Here is a 17623-nt window from a genome sequence, read left to right on the forward strand (position 1 = left end):
TTTTTGCAAAGTGTCCGCGCGCTTTTTTAAAGAGTTTCTGGGTCCAAGATCCAAGAGCCCCACAAAAAATATTTTGCACTTTGCTCTTTTCAATTCTTAAATTTCCTGTTCAATTTGAGAAGCTGACCATCAAATTTATTGCCCGCTATCTCCGCTGACCCGTCAGTTTTCAGAGAAATGTTTGAATTCAAACATCAAAGGAGCAAATAACTCATTTCGTGGGGTTTCGCAAACGGCGGGGATCGAACCCTGGATGTAAGACTCGGTGGTGGGCGTGCTACCTGCTGCGCCACGGGGAGCGCGGGCACAGCTTTCCTCCATGCCACAACATTCTAATATTATGAACTCGTGAAGGGTCGGACGACAGTTTAAAGGCACACGGTATTACGGTACTTTGGGTCTCGTCACGATCTTAGTTATTTGAGGCGCTACAAGCTCACAAAACCCGCAAGTTTCATTTCCAGACTATTCAAAAGTTCTGTCACCAAACTCTAAAATAAACATCAATTCTTATCTGTAATGACCTAGTTAATGACCACAACATCATTATTTTACTGATAACAGTAATGTACCACCTCACGTGACGGACACAGAGAGCGCTGACAAAAATATTTATTTGAAAAAAAATGGAAAAAAAGAAATTAATTGATTTTTCTCATAAATGCTTCACATTTGATCGGTGTGGTTATAGGGCCCCGGGAGGAGCATCTGGAACAGAAGTTCTTGGAACAAATTGAAAAACTGCGAGTTTGCGACTCACACATTCCGGGAAATACAACAACTTGTGATGTTCAGCATTGCATTGCTCGAGACGAAATTGACTCATCGGTCCGGCTTAAAACGGCCTACTTGGACGGTCCAGGACACCTAAAATAAAATAATAAGGTTTATGAATAGAGGGTTCTGGTGAAAGCAAAAAAAAAAAAAGTTTTATAGATTATAAAACTTTTAAAACCTGCTCTTCGTGAATTAATAGAATATTAGAATTTGGGAAAGTTGAGGAAATTTGGCATAATTTGCGGCGTGGCCGGAAGCTTGAACAGCCTTTTAAAATACGAATAAAAATTCGGTTCCTTTGGTATCTAACCCCAAATCTACTAATTTTTCATACAATAAATGGTCGATTTCTTTCCTTTTAAATTGTGTTCTAAAAGGTATGACTGAAAATTCACTTTTTCAGCTTCACCTCAGCGGATACGAAAATTTTTTGAATTTGATTTTTAAAATCTGAAAGAACACAAAATTTGCAACAAAATGGCTACGGGGATTTTCGAAAACTTTTATTTTAAGCCAGATATCAATTTTTAAAGTTTGGAAAATCTACTAATTTTCTATTGAAAGAAGGAGTATCGTCAATGGGGAAATTGTTTTAAATTGTAGTATTTGTATTCAAACTTCCAATTGTTGCAGAAAAAAAGCAGGAAAAATTCGTTACCATTCAGCATTCAGCATTATACAGTGCGTCCAACTTCTATAGCACCCCCCTCCAATTCGGCCGTTTGGAGCTTTTCAAAATATTTTTTGGAAAAGTGTTAGTGCAGTTCGATAGCAAATGTTGAAAAACCTATGCTCCCCAATTTTTATCATGATATCTCAAAAATCACGGAAATTAGGTCAAAATATCTGAAAATGGCCGTCCAACTTCTATAGCACCCCCTCTGATTTTTGACAAATTTCTGTAAATTCGGGGTTTTCTTCGTAGTTAATGAATTTATTTTGTAAATAACTTCACACCAAAATAATCAGGTGGTTTCACTTTCACATTTAAAAAATAAATATAACACTTGAAAACACGTGGAATGCCTGGGATTGTCCTGGAACGTTCTTATTTGCTTCAGAGGCCATATCTCGGCTCCCAATGATTTTCGCAGCACCAAAATTGATCAAAATGTTCTTCTCCGTCTATTCATTACTATGTAATTAGTTGTAGAAAGCATTTATTCAAACTTCAGAAAAAATTACAAGTTGGAAATTGACAACTTGACGATATTGAAAAAAAATTAATTTTTTAAAAATTCAATTTGAATTTCTTATGAACGTGTACCACTATTCCAATTAGATCTAGGGCATAGATAAAATCATCGGTATAAATAAGGGTGGAAATTATAACAAAATCAGTCTTCAATCAAACATCGAACACGAAGAGTTATGATCCGTCAAACAACTACAGTTCTGGTTGTGTTGTCCCTTCTCGCCATGTTTGTGGCTCAGGAAGTCGCCGAGGAAGCTCTTACGGATCCAGAAGCAGCTGAAGCGGATAATGCCAAAAACAATGCAACGGATGCTCCCGCTGATGCTACACCGGGATCTGGATCAGATGCTCCAGCTGCTCCAGAAGGATCTGGCGCCGAAGCCGAAGCCACCACAGCGAAGAGTTCTACTGCTGCAGTGACCATCATTGGAGCAATCGCCGTTTTTGGAGTTGCCCATCTCCTCTGAGCATTCTTATCACTTCTTGAAGCCTTGATGGCTGGCCTAGGAAACTGTAAATGAAGATTTTGAAAATGAAATGTATTGTTTGTATTGTTTTAACAGTTAATGAAAGGCCTCAATCAACTTGCAAAAGTTGAAGTGGTGACTAATGAAGTATACACGAAATTTGGTCAGAACTGCCAGAAAAGACAATCTTAACCAAGTACGGTACCAGAGTTGATAATCGACTACCACGTTATTGAATAATTTTCAAACCCAACGTGAGTAGAAAAAACTTCAAATTATCGTGGAAGGACGTGAAATAGGATTTCAAAATAATCAAATCATAGAATTATCAGTACTCCGTCAAGAATCGACCCAAGTATGCTGTGCCCTTCTCGCGTCTTCCCGCTTCTCCTCATCATCGTGTTTTTCATTATGATTGGAGTTTTGTAAGTTGTCTATTAAACTTTAACAATTTCAATTCCATATATTTAAAGGTTAAAGCCAAACGTAGATCTTGCTCCCGGTTGGAAGGATTTAAGTTCACATGCAAATTTGGCAGACTACAAAGTTAAAACTCACAAGGGTTATGTTTCAATGGAGGAGTTGAATGAAAATGTTTGCTGATTCGTTTTCAAATTTCAAGTAACCTGGTTAACTTTGCAGGTTTTCCAAAAGTTTGGCTATGAGATAATCCGTCCGACGTACCCGGTCCCAACGCTGAAAATGACACACGAGCCAACATGTGACAACGTCAATGGATATTGCCGCGAGCTTTCTAATTATGGATATTATTTAGGTCTTCTCAGAATGGAAGAGAATTTTCAAGCTGCCACAGCCGGATATTCCAGTTGATACAATTCCAGCAGACCGGTTGGAAGAGTTCACTCTCTACAATTACACCGCTTTAGGATCGGTAATTATTATTTTTCGTTATTTTTTAATTTGGTTATTTTTTTAATTTGAAAATTTTCAGTTTTACAAAAACGACAAAAACTCAAAAGAAGGTGAAAGACCGAGAAATTGGGATAAACTTTCCGAGTTAATCAAGATGCCAAGACAACAACTGGGTGGTCTAGCATATGGTAAAGATGGAGTATCCATGTTTGATGCTATGCAAGCTCACAGACTAGATAACATGAGCGGAGTTGTGATTGGAAGTATGCAGCCTTGGGTTGAAGTGTCTGCTCTTCGGAGTGGTGTATCAAAGGTGCTGACAGTTGAATATAACAATCTAACCATTCAAGAAGAGTTCAAGAACCGGATGTCTGCAATTCTCCCAATCGATTTTGTTACGAACTGGCATCAGTTGAGTGAACTTTTTTTACCACGATCAATAGAAATTGTTTAGATACGCCGGAAAATTTGATTTTGCCGCTTCCTTCTCATCTATCGAGCATTCTGGATTAGGTAGATACGGTGACCCAATGGATCCTATCGGTGATATCAGGGAGATGCTGAAAATCAAGTGTGTCTTGAAGCCAGGAGGTCTGCTGTTTATCGGGTTCCCATTGGGCACTGATGCTATTCAATTTAATGCTCATAGAATCTACGGCTCAATCCGTCTTGCAATGATGATGTATGGATTCGAATGGATCGATACATTCTCTGGAGACTCTGAACAACCAAATGATCTCACATCTGAGCGGCTTCATGCAGCACCCCTGTTTGGATTGGTTCAGAACACTCTTGTTTTGAGGAAGATTTAAATTAAATTATTGTTTGGTTGCTTTTAGAATAGTCAATTCCTTTTTAAAACTTCTTGTGATTCATTTTATTGTAGAATGTACGAATTGATTGGAACCGAACATTTATGTGCAAAATTAAAAGATTTTCCAATTTTTTAAAATTAATATCTGGCTTCAAACTAACTTTTTTAAAAATCCCCGTAGCCATTTTGTTGCAAATTTTGTGTTCTTTTAGAATTTAAAAACTAAATTTCAAAAAGTTTTGTATTCGCTGAGTTCAAAAATCCCTGTAGCCATATGATTTTCCAGGACTATTGAATTTTTGAAAAAATCAGCTTTTAAATATTTTTTATCAATTAAAAAAAAAAACTTCCGTACAAGCTATTATACTTTGATTGACATATTCTTTTGTTTTTGACTATGCTGAAGAGTTTTATGAAATAAAAAAGAATGACTTCATATGATTTTCCCATACTTTTGAATTTTTGAAAAAATCAGCTTTTATATATATTATCAATTTTTAAAAAAATACTTCCGTACAAGCTATTATACTTTGATTGGCATATTCTGGTATTTTTGACTATGCTGAACAGTTTTATGAAATAAAAAAGAATGATTTCATATGATTTTCCCATACTTTTGAATTTTTGAAAAAATCAGCTTTTATATATTTTTATCAATTTAAAAAAAATACTTCCGTACAAGCTATTATACTTTTATTGGCATATTCTGGTATTTTTCACAGAAAGGCTGAGCTCAAGGGATTCCAAATTCGTTTTTTAAAAGAAAGATAACAAATTGTAGTGTGTGTGTGTCCCATTCCCTTTTCTTTTTGTCCACGGCCGACGGCTTGGGTTTTCCCACATCCAGAAGTATGACAAGTTCATCAAGAATGCATACTTTTCCCAGTTCACTAGTATACCAGTTTTCACACCCTTCTTCTTTACTAATTACTACTCATTTTATACAATCGTTTTTTTCTTCTTTTTTTCTATGTGTTGCGGCAGAGGCCACCCTGCTTCTTGACAATATGTCACAAATTCGATTGAGGGGAGGGGATTAACAAGCATGTTAATGAGTTGAAAGGGTCAGTGCACTTGTTGATGAGAACAATTTGTCCCGTTTTCTTATTTGACTTTTGAGACTATGTTCAGTATATCTGCTTTAATTTGGATTTTATTATTTCAAAGCTTAAATTTCTAAACCACTAGTGACGTCATTGGCTCGTAAATTGTTCAATTTAAATATAAATATAATTTTAAAAAAGATGATGTACAGCAGGGCTTTGTCAAAAAATTATATCTCATGATTGCCAAATCGGAATATCTGAAAAAAGCGGCAAACACCTCCCGGGTCACGTCTCAAAAAATCCAGCAAGGTGTCGGTTGTGCGTTCTTTTTAACTCCTACTTAACAACTTAAGCGACCGACACCTCCCGTCTTGAACTTTTAGCACCTGGCCAGTAAGGTGTCTGCTGCTCAAATGTTGAATAGCTATAGCGGCCGACACCTTGTGGGCGGCCTGGGAGGTGTCGGTTGCTGCAAGCGCAATTCCAATGCCCCCCCCCCCCCCCAGAAGCTTTTGTTGAACATTGGAATGCGTTTATACATCCTCTGCCACCCATCCTTGGGGTCAATCAAAAGAAGTTGTGTCAGAGAATCGTCTCGTTGCTCTTTCGCTTCCGGTGACTCTCCTTCCACTCCCCATACTGATCGCTTTCTATGATAGCGACGAATGCCCTGGCAGATGGGGAAGGAGGTCAGCTTCTTTCCCTCTACTTTCCCTACTTTTTGGTCAATTTTGCTAGAAAAGTACAAATTCCGTTTAATTCAATTTTTCCCAAGCTTTTTCTCGCACCTCAGAATCGTTTTTTTTTGTTTTTCGAAATCCCCCGGGGAGTCTAGAAATTCGATTAACGTGTTCCGTCTTCAGTCGTTCAGTTTTGTCACACCCCTTGTCTACGAGCTTCCCGCGATAGATCTGCTAAGTGGACGAGTTTTTCCTTTGGCGGCTAGCCGACATTAAGCTCGCAGAAGAGTGGCCTCACTGCTGGCCTAAAAATCCCTGCGGCCACTATTGGGAAGCTATTGGCCTAGAAATCTCACACGGTTACTCAAAAAACTAAGATGTGATTCATTGGCTGGTGGACTAGGTATCACGTCATCAGTGGATTAAAAAAATCCAACTCGGCCACTCAAAATGGAAAAACACATGGGGTGCGGAAGTCATTTGAGGCCTAGAAATCTCACTCGGCCACTGAACTTTAAAACCTTATAGGCTATAACCTCGCTTTTTATGGACTAGATGTGACGTCATCAGTGGCCTAAAAATCCAACTCGGCCACTCTGAATGTGAAAACATATGTGGTGTATTTCCTCGCATTGTGGACAAGATTTGGCGTCACCTGTGGCCTAGAAAACTTCATTTTTCCAGAATTCCAGAATGGAGGGCATCCTTGCATGTGGCGAAGAAGTGACGTCATTGGTGGCCTAGAAATCTCACACACCCACTCAAAGTATAAAACTGATGGGATGTGTGGACTATATTTGACTTCGCAAGGGTACGGTTCTGTGGAAAGTAGCCTCCATCCGCCTCGATCAAAATAATCATAACTTTCGAAACTGTGGCCTAGAACTCTCACACTGACATACACCTTCGCCTGGTGACAAGGCGTGACGTCACAAGGGACTGTCAAGTCTGCACGGCCATATCAGGCCGTGATTCCTGGAAGGTTCCACGTCGCAAGTGCTCTTTAAATCCGAACCTACTAATGGACGTCACAAGTAACCGACAGTCTTGCACGGCCACATCAGGATTCCTTCGGCCAGGAGAAGCTGCGACAAAAAACATAGCCGCAAAGATATGGCCGTTAAATACAAGTGCTCTTTAAATCCAAACCTACAAATGGAAGAGGTTTGACGTCACAAGTGGCCTAGGAATCTTCCCTCCTAGTCCCCTTCCCCTCCCCCATACCATCTCCCCTGTTTCGACTCCTAATTGACGTTGCGGTCAGCTCAAAAACGTATACAAGACCTCGTTGCGCAACTTTTTCGCCACGCCGCCGCAACATTTCACCCAATAACCGAATTACACCAAACATGGCCCCCGCGTATCTTCTCACTGATGGAAGCACATTGTCTTCTTCTAAGACATATATCCCCCTCCCTATTTGTGTGTATATATACACTACGTCCACTTCTTAATTGCATTTATTCATTTGTTCGTTGTTGCTGCTGCTGCTGCTCGACGGCTCCGGCTGTCAGCAGAAGCTGCACCATTTTTCTCACACCCTTTGAAGCGGAGTTTTTGATTTGCATTGATCGTTGAATTTTTCCAGACACCCCTCCTAACTATGAAGCCGTCTAGCTAAAAAAACATGATTCCCATCCGATTCCTGATCTTTACCGGCTCCCTGGCCTACTTGAGCTCGGCGAGACTCATCAATTCTGAAGTTGTGAAGGATGTATCTGTCTACCTGTGCTCCCATATTCCTACCTATTCACATGCCAATATGAATGTGAGATTTTTTTTGAAAAACTTGATAAAAATTCGAAATTTCAGTTCTTCTCCTACCCGGTACAATTTTGTGTCACTCTGAGGTCGGATAAGGGAATACGGTGAGCGGTTTTATACCTTTATACATGTCAAAATACCATAATTAAACATTCCAGAAATTTTTAGATTTTGCTAAATTTTCAGTTAAAGTTTTGGAAAAATTTTAATTTTTTTATAATTTTTGTAGGTTCAACTTAATATTCAAATTCAAAACTCGTATAAAACTTTTTTGATTTTTACTTTTTTGGAGGAAAATCTGGCATTTTTTGAAAAAAAAATGTTTCGGTCACAATTTATTCCAATCAAAAGTTTTTTATTCGTTCACAGCCAGGTTTGCAATAGGTACGTGTGTAGGCGTGAGGCAGGTACGCTTAGTTTTGCATCCTAAAACTTCTTCTTACTAATTCACACCATATTTTCAGTGAAGAAATCCGGGATCTCCAATCAACCACCTCTCTTCAAAGTCGCGTTTCAATATCCTGGAGGCAGTTGGCCACGGCGAACTCTTGCAGACTAACTTTTAAAGGATACCAAACTGAATATCGAATATCTCCAGATCTTGGAGGTTACGAGACTTGCCAATCATCGATCTCAAGGCATTTATTTAAATTGTCACAGGGAATGAATATGGGAATCGAGCATCAGAAGAGGATTGAGTTCAACTCGACAAATCAAGAATGTCCGATTGTTAATGTGCCAACGGTGTATCCGGTAGGCTTGGGTTTTTTTTTAGAAGTCATCTAAAGTCTTTTCCCATATGAAATCGGCAAAATTGCCGGTTTGCTGATTTGGCGGAAAATTTAATTTTCCGCAAATTGCTAATTTGCCGGAAATTTTTTTTCCGGTAATCTGCCGGTTTGCCGATTTAGCGGAAAATTTCAATTCCGGCAATATGGCGATTTACCGGAAATTTTAATTTTCGGCAAATTGCCAATTAGCCGATTTGCCGTTTTGCAGGAAACTTTCATTTCCGGCAATTTTGCCGATTCGCCGATTTGCCGGAAATTTTTAATTCCGCCAAGTTGCCGGTTTCCCGATTTGCCGAAAATGTTTAAATCCGGCAAGTTGCAAATCTGCCGCTTTTCCGATTTAACTTTATTGAGTTTTTGAGGTGATAAAACATTTTGGAATTTTTTTTGGTCGAAATGGTAAAAAAATAAATTATTTTTCAAAAAGTTTCAAAATTTCTTCAACCCAATCTAAACTTTTTTGCAGGAATACGTGGCATGCAAATTTACATCAAATGAATGGTACCAAATTGAATGGAAATCCACAATTCGATACGAGACGTTCAGAAATGGAGAGTATGGTCAGTTGTTTCATATTTTTGTGAAAAATCAGCAGCTCCAATTTTCAGGCACGTATTGGGCAAATGATACTCAGAACTTTATAGTCAAGATGAGCGAAGAAATGAGGAGAAATGGATCAGAACATGTTTGGCTGAAACGATTACTGAAAATTGAATCGAGGTGGGTGAATTTAGAAAAAAAAATGGGAATACGAAATTTGGATATTCACATAAATCGTATTAAAGGCTTTATAAAAAGCAGTAAAATTTGTAGCTCTTGCTCTGAACACAAGCTTCCAAGCAGGCAACAAATTTCTACCCGCCTGCCTTTAAGAATGTCATCTTACTTTGAAGGCAACCTAGGTTTCTTTTTCTTTTTCGCCTGCCTTGTAGGCACATAAATAAGAATTTCTAAGTGCATCGAAGCCTACTCAAAGCATACCCAGACCTTGTGGTTTTAATATATTTACCTTCTAAGCCTAAGCCTGATCCTGAGCCTGAGCCTAAGCCAAAGCTTAAGACTAAGCCTAAGCCTAAACCTAAGCCTAAGTCTAAGCTCAAGCCTAAGCCTATAAGCCTTCTATAGAAAAACAAAAATTTTGACATGGCCTACAGTTCAAAAAGAGATAATTCTTTATTTCCAGACTGAATGGATGTGACTCCACCGAGCTTCTGATCCGATTTGCAGATGATTGGACATATTCATCGAATAGTGTCAGCTTAAGTTATAGAATCTTCGAAGGATCCACAAAAATCCATTCCGATCATATTGGAACATTCGGAGTTGAAGGGTGGAAGGAGATGAATGTTCCGTTGAAAAGAATACCAGGGGATCATGAGATTTGTGCACAGGTAAAGGGTTTTGTAAAAAAATCATTTTTCTATACAAAAAAATTAATTTCCAGCTCCTGAACCCAGCTGTATCCCGTCACTACGTGTGCTCCAAAGTAGTCGATGCTCTCGATTGTCCATTTGTTCTGGTTTCCGTCTCCTCCGATAAATCATCTTTTCTTTGTCTTTTTGTTCTTTTACTTTTTGTCTGTTTTTGAATAGGTTCTAGTTTTTGAAATGCAATAAAAAATCGAAAGTTTAACCATTTCTTTTGTCCTGGGGATTTGGAAGGTTTTGAGGAAACAAGTGTCTAGACACGTCGTTATCATTGTGCTGACCTTGAAATTATCCAAAAAGGCAAGTTTAAGGATAGGTAAGGTAGGTAATAGTATAGTCTAGGCCTAGCCGAAGCCGAAGCCTAAGCCACTGAACAGTCTGAAAGTTTACCACCAATTCTCCAAAGATCGTGGCGAGACCCACCAGAATAACTTTTGATCTTTGCGCACAAAATAGGGTGCATCGATCCAGCGCAAAAATAAAAACAAGCTTCTCACGTATTTAAATTCAAAAGCTTGAGAAAAAAATTTTGAACAAAACTTTCCAAAACATTTTTTTAAAAACGTGACAATTTTCTTATCTAATTTCTAAATCTTTCCACGTGTTTTCCAAATGTCAACGTGTCATGAAAAAAGCTCAGATTGGTTATTACCGAAGAAGTTCTCGTTTGAAATTCGATTCTTCTCACTCAACTCTTCGTCTCGTCGAAATGGCATCGCAATTTCTCCGTTCAACAAACTCGCGGTATGTCGCTGGAGTGCTCGCTGCTCTTGGAGCCGGATCCGCAGTCTACACACTCACTCCACAGGTAATTCTAAAGCCAAAAAAGGGCAATTTTCAGAAATATTTCCTTGCTCCCTTTAATCAGGGACCGCGCAACTCTGAAGCCAATTTGAGGGGGCTCCCAGCGCAGCTGCGTCCGGAGCGGTATGCCCAGAACACGTGATTTGTCATCATTTTGAAGTTTGTAAATCAACTTTTCTGTTTGAGCCGTTCCACGCGCGAGCTGAAACTCTGACATGAGAATATATATTCTGGGAGTCGATTTTTCAGAAAAAGCTTTACAAATCTCTAATTATAATTTTTCAGCAACTTCAAGCCAAATCCGAAGTCGACGCTGCCACGATCAAGAAGATCGAGGAGGCCTACGCCAAGCTCAATGGTCCAGAAGGAGCCAAGTGCAAGTCGCTGCTCAAGAAGCATTTGACCAAGGAAGTCGTCGAGAAGCTTAAGACAAAGCGCACAAAGGTCGGAGCAACCCTTTACGACTGCATCCGGTCAGGTGTCTACAATTTGGACGCCGGAGTTGGAGTCTACGCTCCGGACGCTGAAGCTTACACTTTGTTCGCTCCATTGTTCGACAAGATCATTGAGGATTATCACGGATTCAGTCCAAAGCAGAAGCAACCACCAGTTGATCTTGGAGAGGGAAAGACTAAGGAATTCCCACCATTGGATCCAAAAGGAAAGTACATCAAGTCGACGAGAATCCGATGTGGACGTTCTTTGAAGGGATATCCATTCAATCCATGTCTCACTCAGGACAACTATCTTGAGATGGAAGGAAAGGTGAAGAAGGCGTTCTCTGAATATTCGGACAAGGAACTCAAGGGCAAGTACTATCCATTGGATGGTATGGGCAAGGATACTCAGAAGCAGCTGATTGCTGATCATTTCCTGTTCAAGGAGGGAGATAGACATCTTCAATACGCAAATGCCTGCAACTTCTGGCCAAAGGGACGTGGTATCTTCCACAATAACGACAAGACTTTCCTGATTTGGGTGAACGAGGAAGATCATATGAGAATCATTTCAATGCAAGAAGGGTCTGATGTCGGAGCTGTGCTTGACAGACTTATCAAGGGAGTTCGCGGAATTGAGAAGCAGGTTGATTTTCTAATAAGGCTCCGAAACTCAACATATTATGTTTTCCAGGTTCCATTCTCCCGTGATGACCGTCTCGGATGGCTGACATTCTGCCCAACAAACCTCGGATCAACAGTTCGTGCATCCGTCCACATTGCTCTTCCAAAGCTCGCCGCCCGCAAGGACTTCATCGAGATTTGCGAGAAGCTCAATCTCCAAGTGCGCGGAATCCACGGAGAACACTCGGATTCTGTTGGAGGAGTCTATGACATTTCTAACAAGGTAAATAAACCACGTTTTTTGTTGAAAAATCAACATTTCCAACTTTTCAGGCTCGCCTAGGACTCTCGGAATATCAAGCTGTGAAACAAATGTACGACGGAGTGAAGAAGCTAATTGAAATGGAGGAGAAGCAGAAGTAAACTGGAAGAAGAAGAAAAACTCGTTTAGTCATATTGTATTTCTCTATTAACTATTTAAATAAATGGTAGTAGAATGATTTCTATGTTTCTTTTCTTTCTCTCACTCTATCACCTACTTTTACTCTTTTGACTTGAGCTTGAGCACTTGAAACAAGTCGCTCTGAAAATTTTTCAGTGCATTTTTTCCCAACTTTAGCAGTCCGTAAATTGGCTCCAAATGTGAATGTTTGCAGATTTTTGATGATTTCTAGGGTGTTCAGGAGCCGGAAATCATTCAGATTCGTTTTTTGGAATTTTTTTTAATTTTCGAAAAAATTCTCATGGATTCAAAAAAAATTGAGTTTTTTTTTAAATTATAAAAAATTATTTAAAAAATTCTGAATGTTTGCCGACCCCTGAACATCCTAGAAAGCATAAAAAATTAGCAAAAATTCACATTTGGAGCCAATTTAGAAACCTCGAGAATTGTGAAAAAATGCACTGAAAAATTTTCAGTGGGACTTTTTTCCTGTTCAAAGTGCTCCTCTGCCGCTAAATTTTTTTCGTAGGGGCCTATTCAGAAGGCATAGGTCCGAATGGCATAGGTTATGTTCAGATGTCCGGAATTAAGTTGAAATACTTCCCTTGTTAGATCTGATAAAGCTGAATACACCTCATTCAACTTCACTAGACCATAACTCAAATAAACTTAGTTTTATCAAAAATTGTTCAACTGACAAAATATGTGTTATCTAATCTTCTATAGTTTTTTGGTTGAAATTTTATTATTAATTCTAAGTTGAGCTGAGATAAAGCCTAATAGTGACGATTGAAACATGGTGCATCGTCCTGGAACACCTCATTCAACTTTATAGGCTCATAACTTTGTTCTAAATGAATTTATCAAAATGTTGTTAACTAACAAAACACTTTTTATTGTATTTTCTACAGTTTTGCAGTTGAGTGTTTATTTGCAACTTTAAATTGAGCTGAGATAAAGCTGAATGAAACATGGTGCATCGAACTGGAATATCATATTCTAATTTAACAACTCATAATAAATCCCAATAATTTGCTAGAAAAAAACACTTTTAAAAGTTAATAACCCATGATCATCTATTCAAAAACCAGAGAAAAAGATTTCTCTCCCTTTCTCCCTCTGGTCTCCCATGGTGTAGCTGGTGGTGCAAGCCTTGTCTCCATCTCTCCCTCTGTCCTAACGCGCGCCATTCGCCACGATTTATAGCCATACATACACACACATTTTTATTGCTTTCGGACCCTCTGACACACTCAGCGATTCGTACGCTCTCTGACCCCGTCTGTCGTTCGGACTCTCTGCAATGGGAATGCTATCTGAGAAGCCGATCAGCATCGACACCACCAGCAGCAGCAGCAGCAGTAAGAGGTTAGGTCGGACCCCAGTTAACCCCTCTCTGACTTCAGTTTGACCATAACCTAGTGACTTTTGAAATTTCGATTTCGAACGATGCTCCGATGTACTCTGCTCCACCCGGGTTCTACATAGCTTCTGGTTCTCTTAAAAAAGTGACCTACCGTATATTTTCTATAAGTATTGGCGTATCTATTAGGATTACACCCAAAGAAATTTGAATTTCTCGCAAAAAATGTTTTCTCAAAAATTCGAAAAATTCGAAATTCGCCAAAAATGTTCATCAGAAAATTGAATTTTCCGCCATCAATATTTTCTCGGAATATTTGAATTTCCAGCCAATAATTTTTTCCCAGAAAAATTCAAATTTCCCGCATAAAAATTTTTCTCAAAATTTTTTATAAGAAAATTGAATTTTCCGCCATCAATGTTTTCTCGACAAATTTGAATTTCCCGCCAAAAAATGTTTCTTTAAATTTTTGAATTTCCCGCCAAAACATTTTTCACAGAAAATTGAAATTTCCCCTAATGCTATTTTCTCAGAAAATTTGAATTAACCGCCTGAATTTTTCGCGCAAAAGTTTGAATTTAGTGCTTTCTAATTAAGTCCTAAAATAATCTAGAAAAAGACTGAATTTTTGAAATTTTTGTTCAAGCTGGAAAAATTGAGTCAGCAGAAAAAAAATAAAGACTTCCATAAAATTATTAGCATACCAGAATTTTTTTATATGGGATCAAAAATAAATCGGTGGCCTAGTTTCTAATTTTTTTTCTAGGCCACCTAGCAAGTTTCTGTGACAGTCCAAACAGTCCAAATCAAAGAAAATTTAAAGTAAATTTGAAAAAAAATCGATAATAGACTCCGCCCCTATCCTGGTTTTTTTTTGGCGTTTTCCTAGATCGCAGAACAGAGCTCCTCTCCCTGCCTAATCGCCTCTTGATTTATTCTCTTTATCTCGAAATTCCACCCCTTTGGTCTCCACCGACCGCTCTAATTTATGGGGGTTTGCAGCAATACTCAACTCCCTCACCATCCCTCTCTCTACTTTTTTTCAAATGTTCATTTTTTCGCGCGCCCCTACCACTTTTTATCACCTTTTCCCATATATGATGTCGTCAACGTCAACCTCCACTCCCATGTGTCCAGTCAAGAACTTTTTTTTTGTTTGGGGGGCTATTTGCACTAGTCGTACTAGTCATCACTTTTCTGTTCGCCCTTTTTGGGGAGAAGATGTTCTTTCTATTGTTGATCGGAGTTTTTTTGTAAATGGAATTTGTTGAGTCAGTCGATTTAGGAGTGAGGTGAAATTATTGTGCAAAAATTCTGGCCGGCTCATTTTTTAAGAACTTGCTTCAAACGTAACATTGTCCAAACCAGTTAAAATGTTATTTTTAAATTTTAAATTTCGGTCCTTAAAAACCAGACCTCGCCTATTTATTGGTTTTTCTTTCTTTTTTTTCGTAAACGCTCTGAGACCAAAAAAATTTGGCAGGTTTTTTTCTAGCTTGATTTTATATCTTACAATTTTTACTACTCATATAAAAGGTTTCCAACATTTTGGTTAAAAAACCTTGTTAATTTTTAAAAAAGTTTTCTTTCAAACAAAAAATTCTAGACACCAGAAAATACATTTATCTAATCTAGAATTTTCTTCTGATTTCGAAAATAAAACTTTTAAAAATCTCATTTCAATACTCGCAGATTTACGGTGATTTTTACACTGCGAGAAAAGAGAGCGCGCCTGGGACCTCTCACTCTAACCCGACGCCTGCAAAAAAAACCCTGCAACTCAGTTACTGTTATAGCTGTGAATATGAAAAGGGAATTTTTGGAATCAGCGGAAAAATTTGCTCTGGATGTTTGTGATTTTGAAGTTTTCTTACAATTCTTAAAATACCGCTTCAACCACAGTTTTTTTTTTAAATAAAAGGCGCTATAAAAATTATATTTTCAGAATCAGCGGAACATTTTCGTTTAGATTATTACAACTTTTTAGAATTTGAATATTTTTTGTAAAATTTACCTCAGTCTTTGCATAACCTCCACATCCAATCCCCATTCAAAAAGTGGTGTCTCTAAACTTTTTTCCAGCCCATTGACGATCCCGTCTTCAACACTCCCATTAGTCCCTATTTGCCTCTGTGAACCTTTCCTTTCTTTCTATTTTATGTTCAAGTCGACTAAAAAATACTTTAAGATAGACACACTTCGCTGCAAAACTCCCAATAATTTCGACATTATATACCCTCAAAGCGAATTTTTCCGCTAATTCCAAAAATATGCTTTTCATCTCTCTAGCTAAAAAACTAATTAAGTTACAGTGGTTTTTACAGGCGTGTGAGAGAGTGAGAGGTCGCAGACGCGCGAGAGTGTCTGCTTTCTCTGCGCTCTCTCATCTTTCAGTCGCTGGACTAAAACCCCCGTAACTCAGTGAGCTTTAGAGTGAGAGACACAAAAAGTAGATTTTCGGAATCAGCGGAAAATTTCTGTTTGAGGAACAAAAAGTTGTAAAATTTGGGAATTTTTTTAGTAAATCTTCTGAGGCCTAAACTTATTTTCCAGCCCATTGACGATCTCGTCTCCAATCCTCCCATTAGTCCTTATTTGCATTTTTACCTTTTCAAAAACTTCTCCACCTCAACCTCCTCCGTCTCCATCTCTCTTCTTCATTCTCCGTTCATCATTGTCCAGATGTGTGTGTTCGTATCAATTGCCCCTTCTTCTTCTTCTGATACATGTGTCGTATACACATACAATTGCCTATGACACGGGTCTCTATGTCATAAATCTCTTAAATTCTACAGCCCACCCTCCTCCTCCGACATCATCGATCGGGTGGTGTGCGTCTTTTCTCCATCTCCCCTTCTATCCACGAAGAACCTAATAAATCAAGACATTAAGAAAGAAACGGAGATCTTTCTGTTTGAGATCCCTTAGGCTCGCCCACTAATTTGACGTTGAAATATTGTCTCGATTTTGAGCCGCCTGAATTCCATCTTTTTGAAATTTTAGGCCTTTTTGAATTTGAATTTGAATTTAGTATTTTTCTTTTTTTTTCGTTTTTTCCGGATTTTCAGACTTTTCTATTCTGTTGAAAACTGGAGAAATCTACAAACTCCCCTGATGGCCGAGTTTTCCATTTTCAAGGCCACAAAAACATTATTCAAATTCATCGAATTTCTAGGCTTATCTAAAAAGTGATATGCATGTCTTTTTAGATACTCAATCCCCATTCAAATTTTTTGAAAATTCATTAACTGGGAGCCTGGCCTGTATTGGACGTGGCCTAGAAAAATATTTAGTGGCCGAGTTTTTTCTCCAGATTTTTGCAACAATTTTCACTGTAATTTGAGTCAAAATATTTTTTTTTAATTTAAAATATTCAATTTAGGCCTAAGTTAGGTAAACGCGCTCCACTGAGAAATAACTATGCAAACGCGCTTCGTTGAAAAATGGTGCAAATGCGCTTCATCGGAGAAAAATACAAAAATGTATTCCATCGAAGAAGATGATGCAATTGAGCTTTACTATGCAAATGGGCTCCATCGGTAAGTACAGAAACATTTTGATTTTCGGTGTTTTTTCGTGCCCCTTTTGTCGCATTGGGATTTGAAAAGATGCCTATTTCTTCCCGAAAAAAAGTTTCTTTCAAAATTTCTAGGTCCCACCACGAAGTTCATAAGTCCCACGGATTTTGGGTCTCATCACGAAAGTTTTGTATTAGGTAATCTACTAACAACTTTTTATAAAAGCACATCAAACCCAAATAGTGACCACTGATAGGGGGCGGAGCCTAAATCAGCCAACTAGAGAGCACGAGACGCAGCACACACCGTGTGTGTTTGTGCAGACGTCTTCCTTCTATTCTTCTTTCTCCATTACTCTCTCTATATGCTAACCAGACGGGTGCTGCTTCACCAGGAGCCTCTAATTTTTTTTCTGGGTTTGGTATGATTTTTCTAGAGCTTTGAAATTTTTTTAAAACCAAACTATAGATATTTTTCCCAAAATTTCAATTTTCCCATGGACCACTTTCCATTTCTCTTCTCCTGTTTTTCTTCTGTTCTCCGCTCCTCTCAACTTTAGTATTTTCTCGTTTTCGCTCCTCAAAATTGACTCTAATTATTC

The 17623-nt window shown here is 38.4% G+C and overlaps 4 protein-coding genes and 4 non-coding genes across 8 annotated transcripts; 5 read left to right on the forward strand and 3 right to left on the reverse strand.

Annotated features, from left to right (window-relative positions):
* Positions 1-2148: 2148 nt before the first annotated feature.
* Positions 2149-2439, forward strand: msrp-1 (Anther-specific protein BCP1-like; the record flags this gene model as incomplete). The annotated part of the gene is made up of 1 exon (NM_058623.6): positions 2149-2439. The coding sequence occupies one exon, from the start codon at positions 2149-2151 to the stop codon at positions 2437-2439; it is 291 nt and encodes a 96-aa protein (NP_491024.1).
* Positions 2440-2796: 357 nt separating this feature from the next.
* On the forward strand, positions 2797-4124 carry F32B5.3 (Methyltransf_11 domain-containing protein; the record flags this gene model as incomplete). Its single annotated transcript, NM_058624.3, has 6 exons — positions 2797-2864; positions 2913-3033; positions 3082-3168; positions 3215-3331; positions 3392-3723; positions 3767-4124. 6 exons carry the CDS (start codon positions 2797-2799, stop codon positions 4122-4124), a joined length of 1083 nt encoding a protein of 360 aa, NP_491025.3.
* A 3314-nt stretch (positions 4125-7438) lies between these two features.
* Positions 7439-10039, forward strand: F32B5.2 (Glycoprotein). The gene is made up of 7 exons (NM_058625.3): positions 7439-7620; positions 7665-7720; positions 8081-8369; positions 8874-8967; positions 9016-9127; positions 9591-9798; positions 9852-10039. The coding sequence occupies exons 1-7, from the start codon at positions 7480-7482 to the stop codon at positions 9993-9995; spliced, it is 1044 nt and encodes a 347-aa protein (NP_491026.2). The 5' UTR covers positions 7439-7479; the 3' UTR covers positions 9996-10039.
* Positions 8604-8752, reverse strand: F32B5.10. The gene has a single exon (NR_049991.1). It is a non-coding gene; the product is annotated as an Unclassified non-coding RNA F32B5.10 (non-coding RNA).
* Positions 10040-10459: 420 nt separating the features above from the next.
* On the forward strand, positions 10460-12198 carry F32B5.1 (arginine kinase; the record flags this gene model as incomplete). Its single annotated transcript, NM_058626.2, has 4 exons — positions 10460-10642; positions 10924-11721; positions 11770-11982; positions 12033-12198. 4 exons carry the CDS (start codon positions 10460-10462, stop codon positions 12120-12122), a joined length of 1284 nt encoding a protein of 427 aa, NP_491027.1. The 3' UTR covers positions 12123-12198.
* On the reverse strand, positions 10657-10878 carry F32B5.16. Its single transcript, NR_049992.1, has one exon. It is a non-coding gene; the product is annotated as an Unclassified non-coding RNA F32B5.16 (non-coding RNA).
* On the forward strand, positions 10683-10832 carry F32B5.11. The gene has a single exon (NR_049993.1). It is a non-coding gene; the product is annotated as an Unclassified non-coding RNA F32B5.11 (non-coding RNA).
* A 1104-nt stretch (positions 12199-13302) lies between the features above and the next one.
* Y71F9B.21 lies at positions 13303-13498 on the reverse strand. Its single transcript, NR_049994.1, has one exon. It is a non-coding gene; the product is annotated as an Unclassified non-coding RNA Y71F9B.21 (non-coding RNA).
* Positions 13499-17623: the final 4125 nt, after the last annotated feature.

This window comes from Caenorhabditis elegans, chromosome I (assembly GCF_000002985.6).
Source record: "Caenorhabditis elegans chromosome I".
NCBI classification, from domain to species: Eukaryota; Metazoa; Nematoda; class Chromadorea; order Rhabditida; family Rhabditidae; genus Caenorhabditis; species Caenorhabditis elegans.

Bases quoted from the DNA above. Each gene is read 5' to 3' on its own strand.
- F32B5.2 (NM_058625.3), top strand. From the start codon at position 7,480: ATGATTCCCATCCGATTCCTGATCTTTACCGGCTCCCTGGCCTACTTG. The intron at 8,968-9,015 runs GTCAGTTGTTTC...TCCAATTTTCAG, and splicing joins GTTCAGAAATGGAGAGTATG to GCACGTATTGGGCAAATGAT. The intron at 9,128-9,590 runs GTGGGTGAATTT...CTTTATTTCCAG, and splicing joins TTACTGAAAATTGAATCGAG to ACTGAATGGATGTGACTCCA.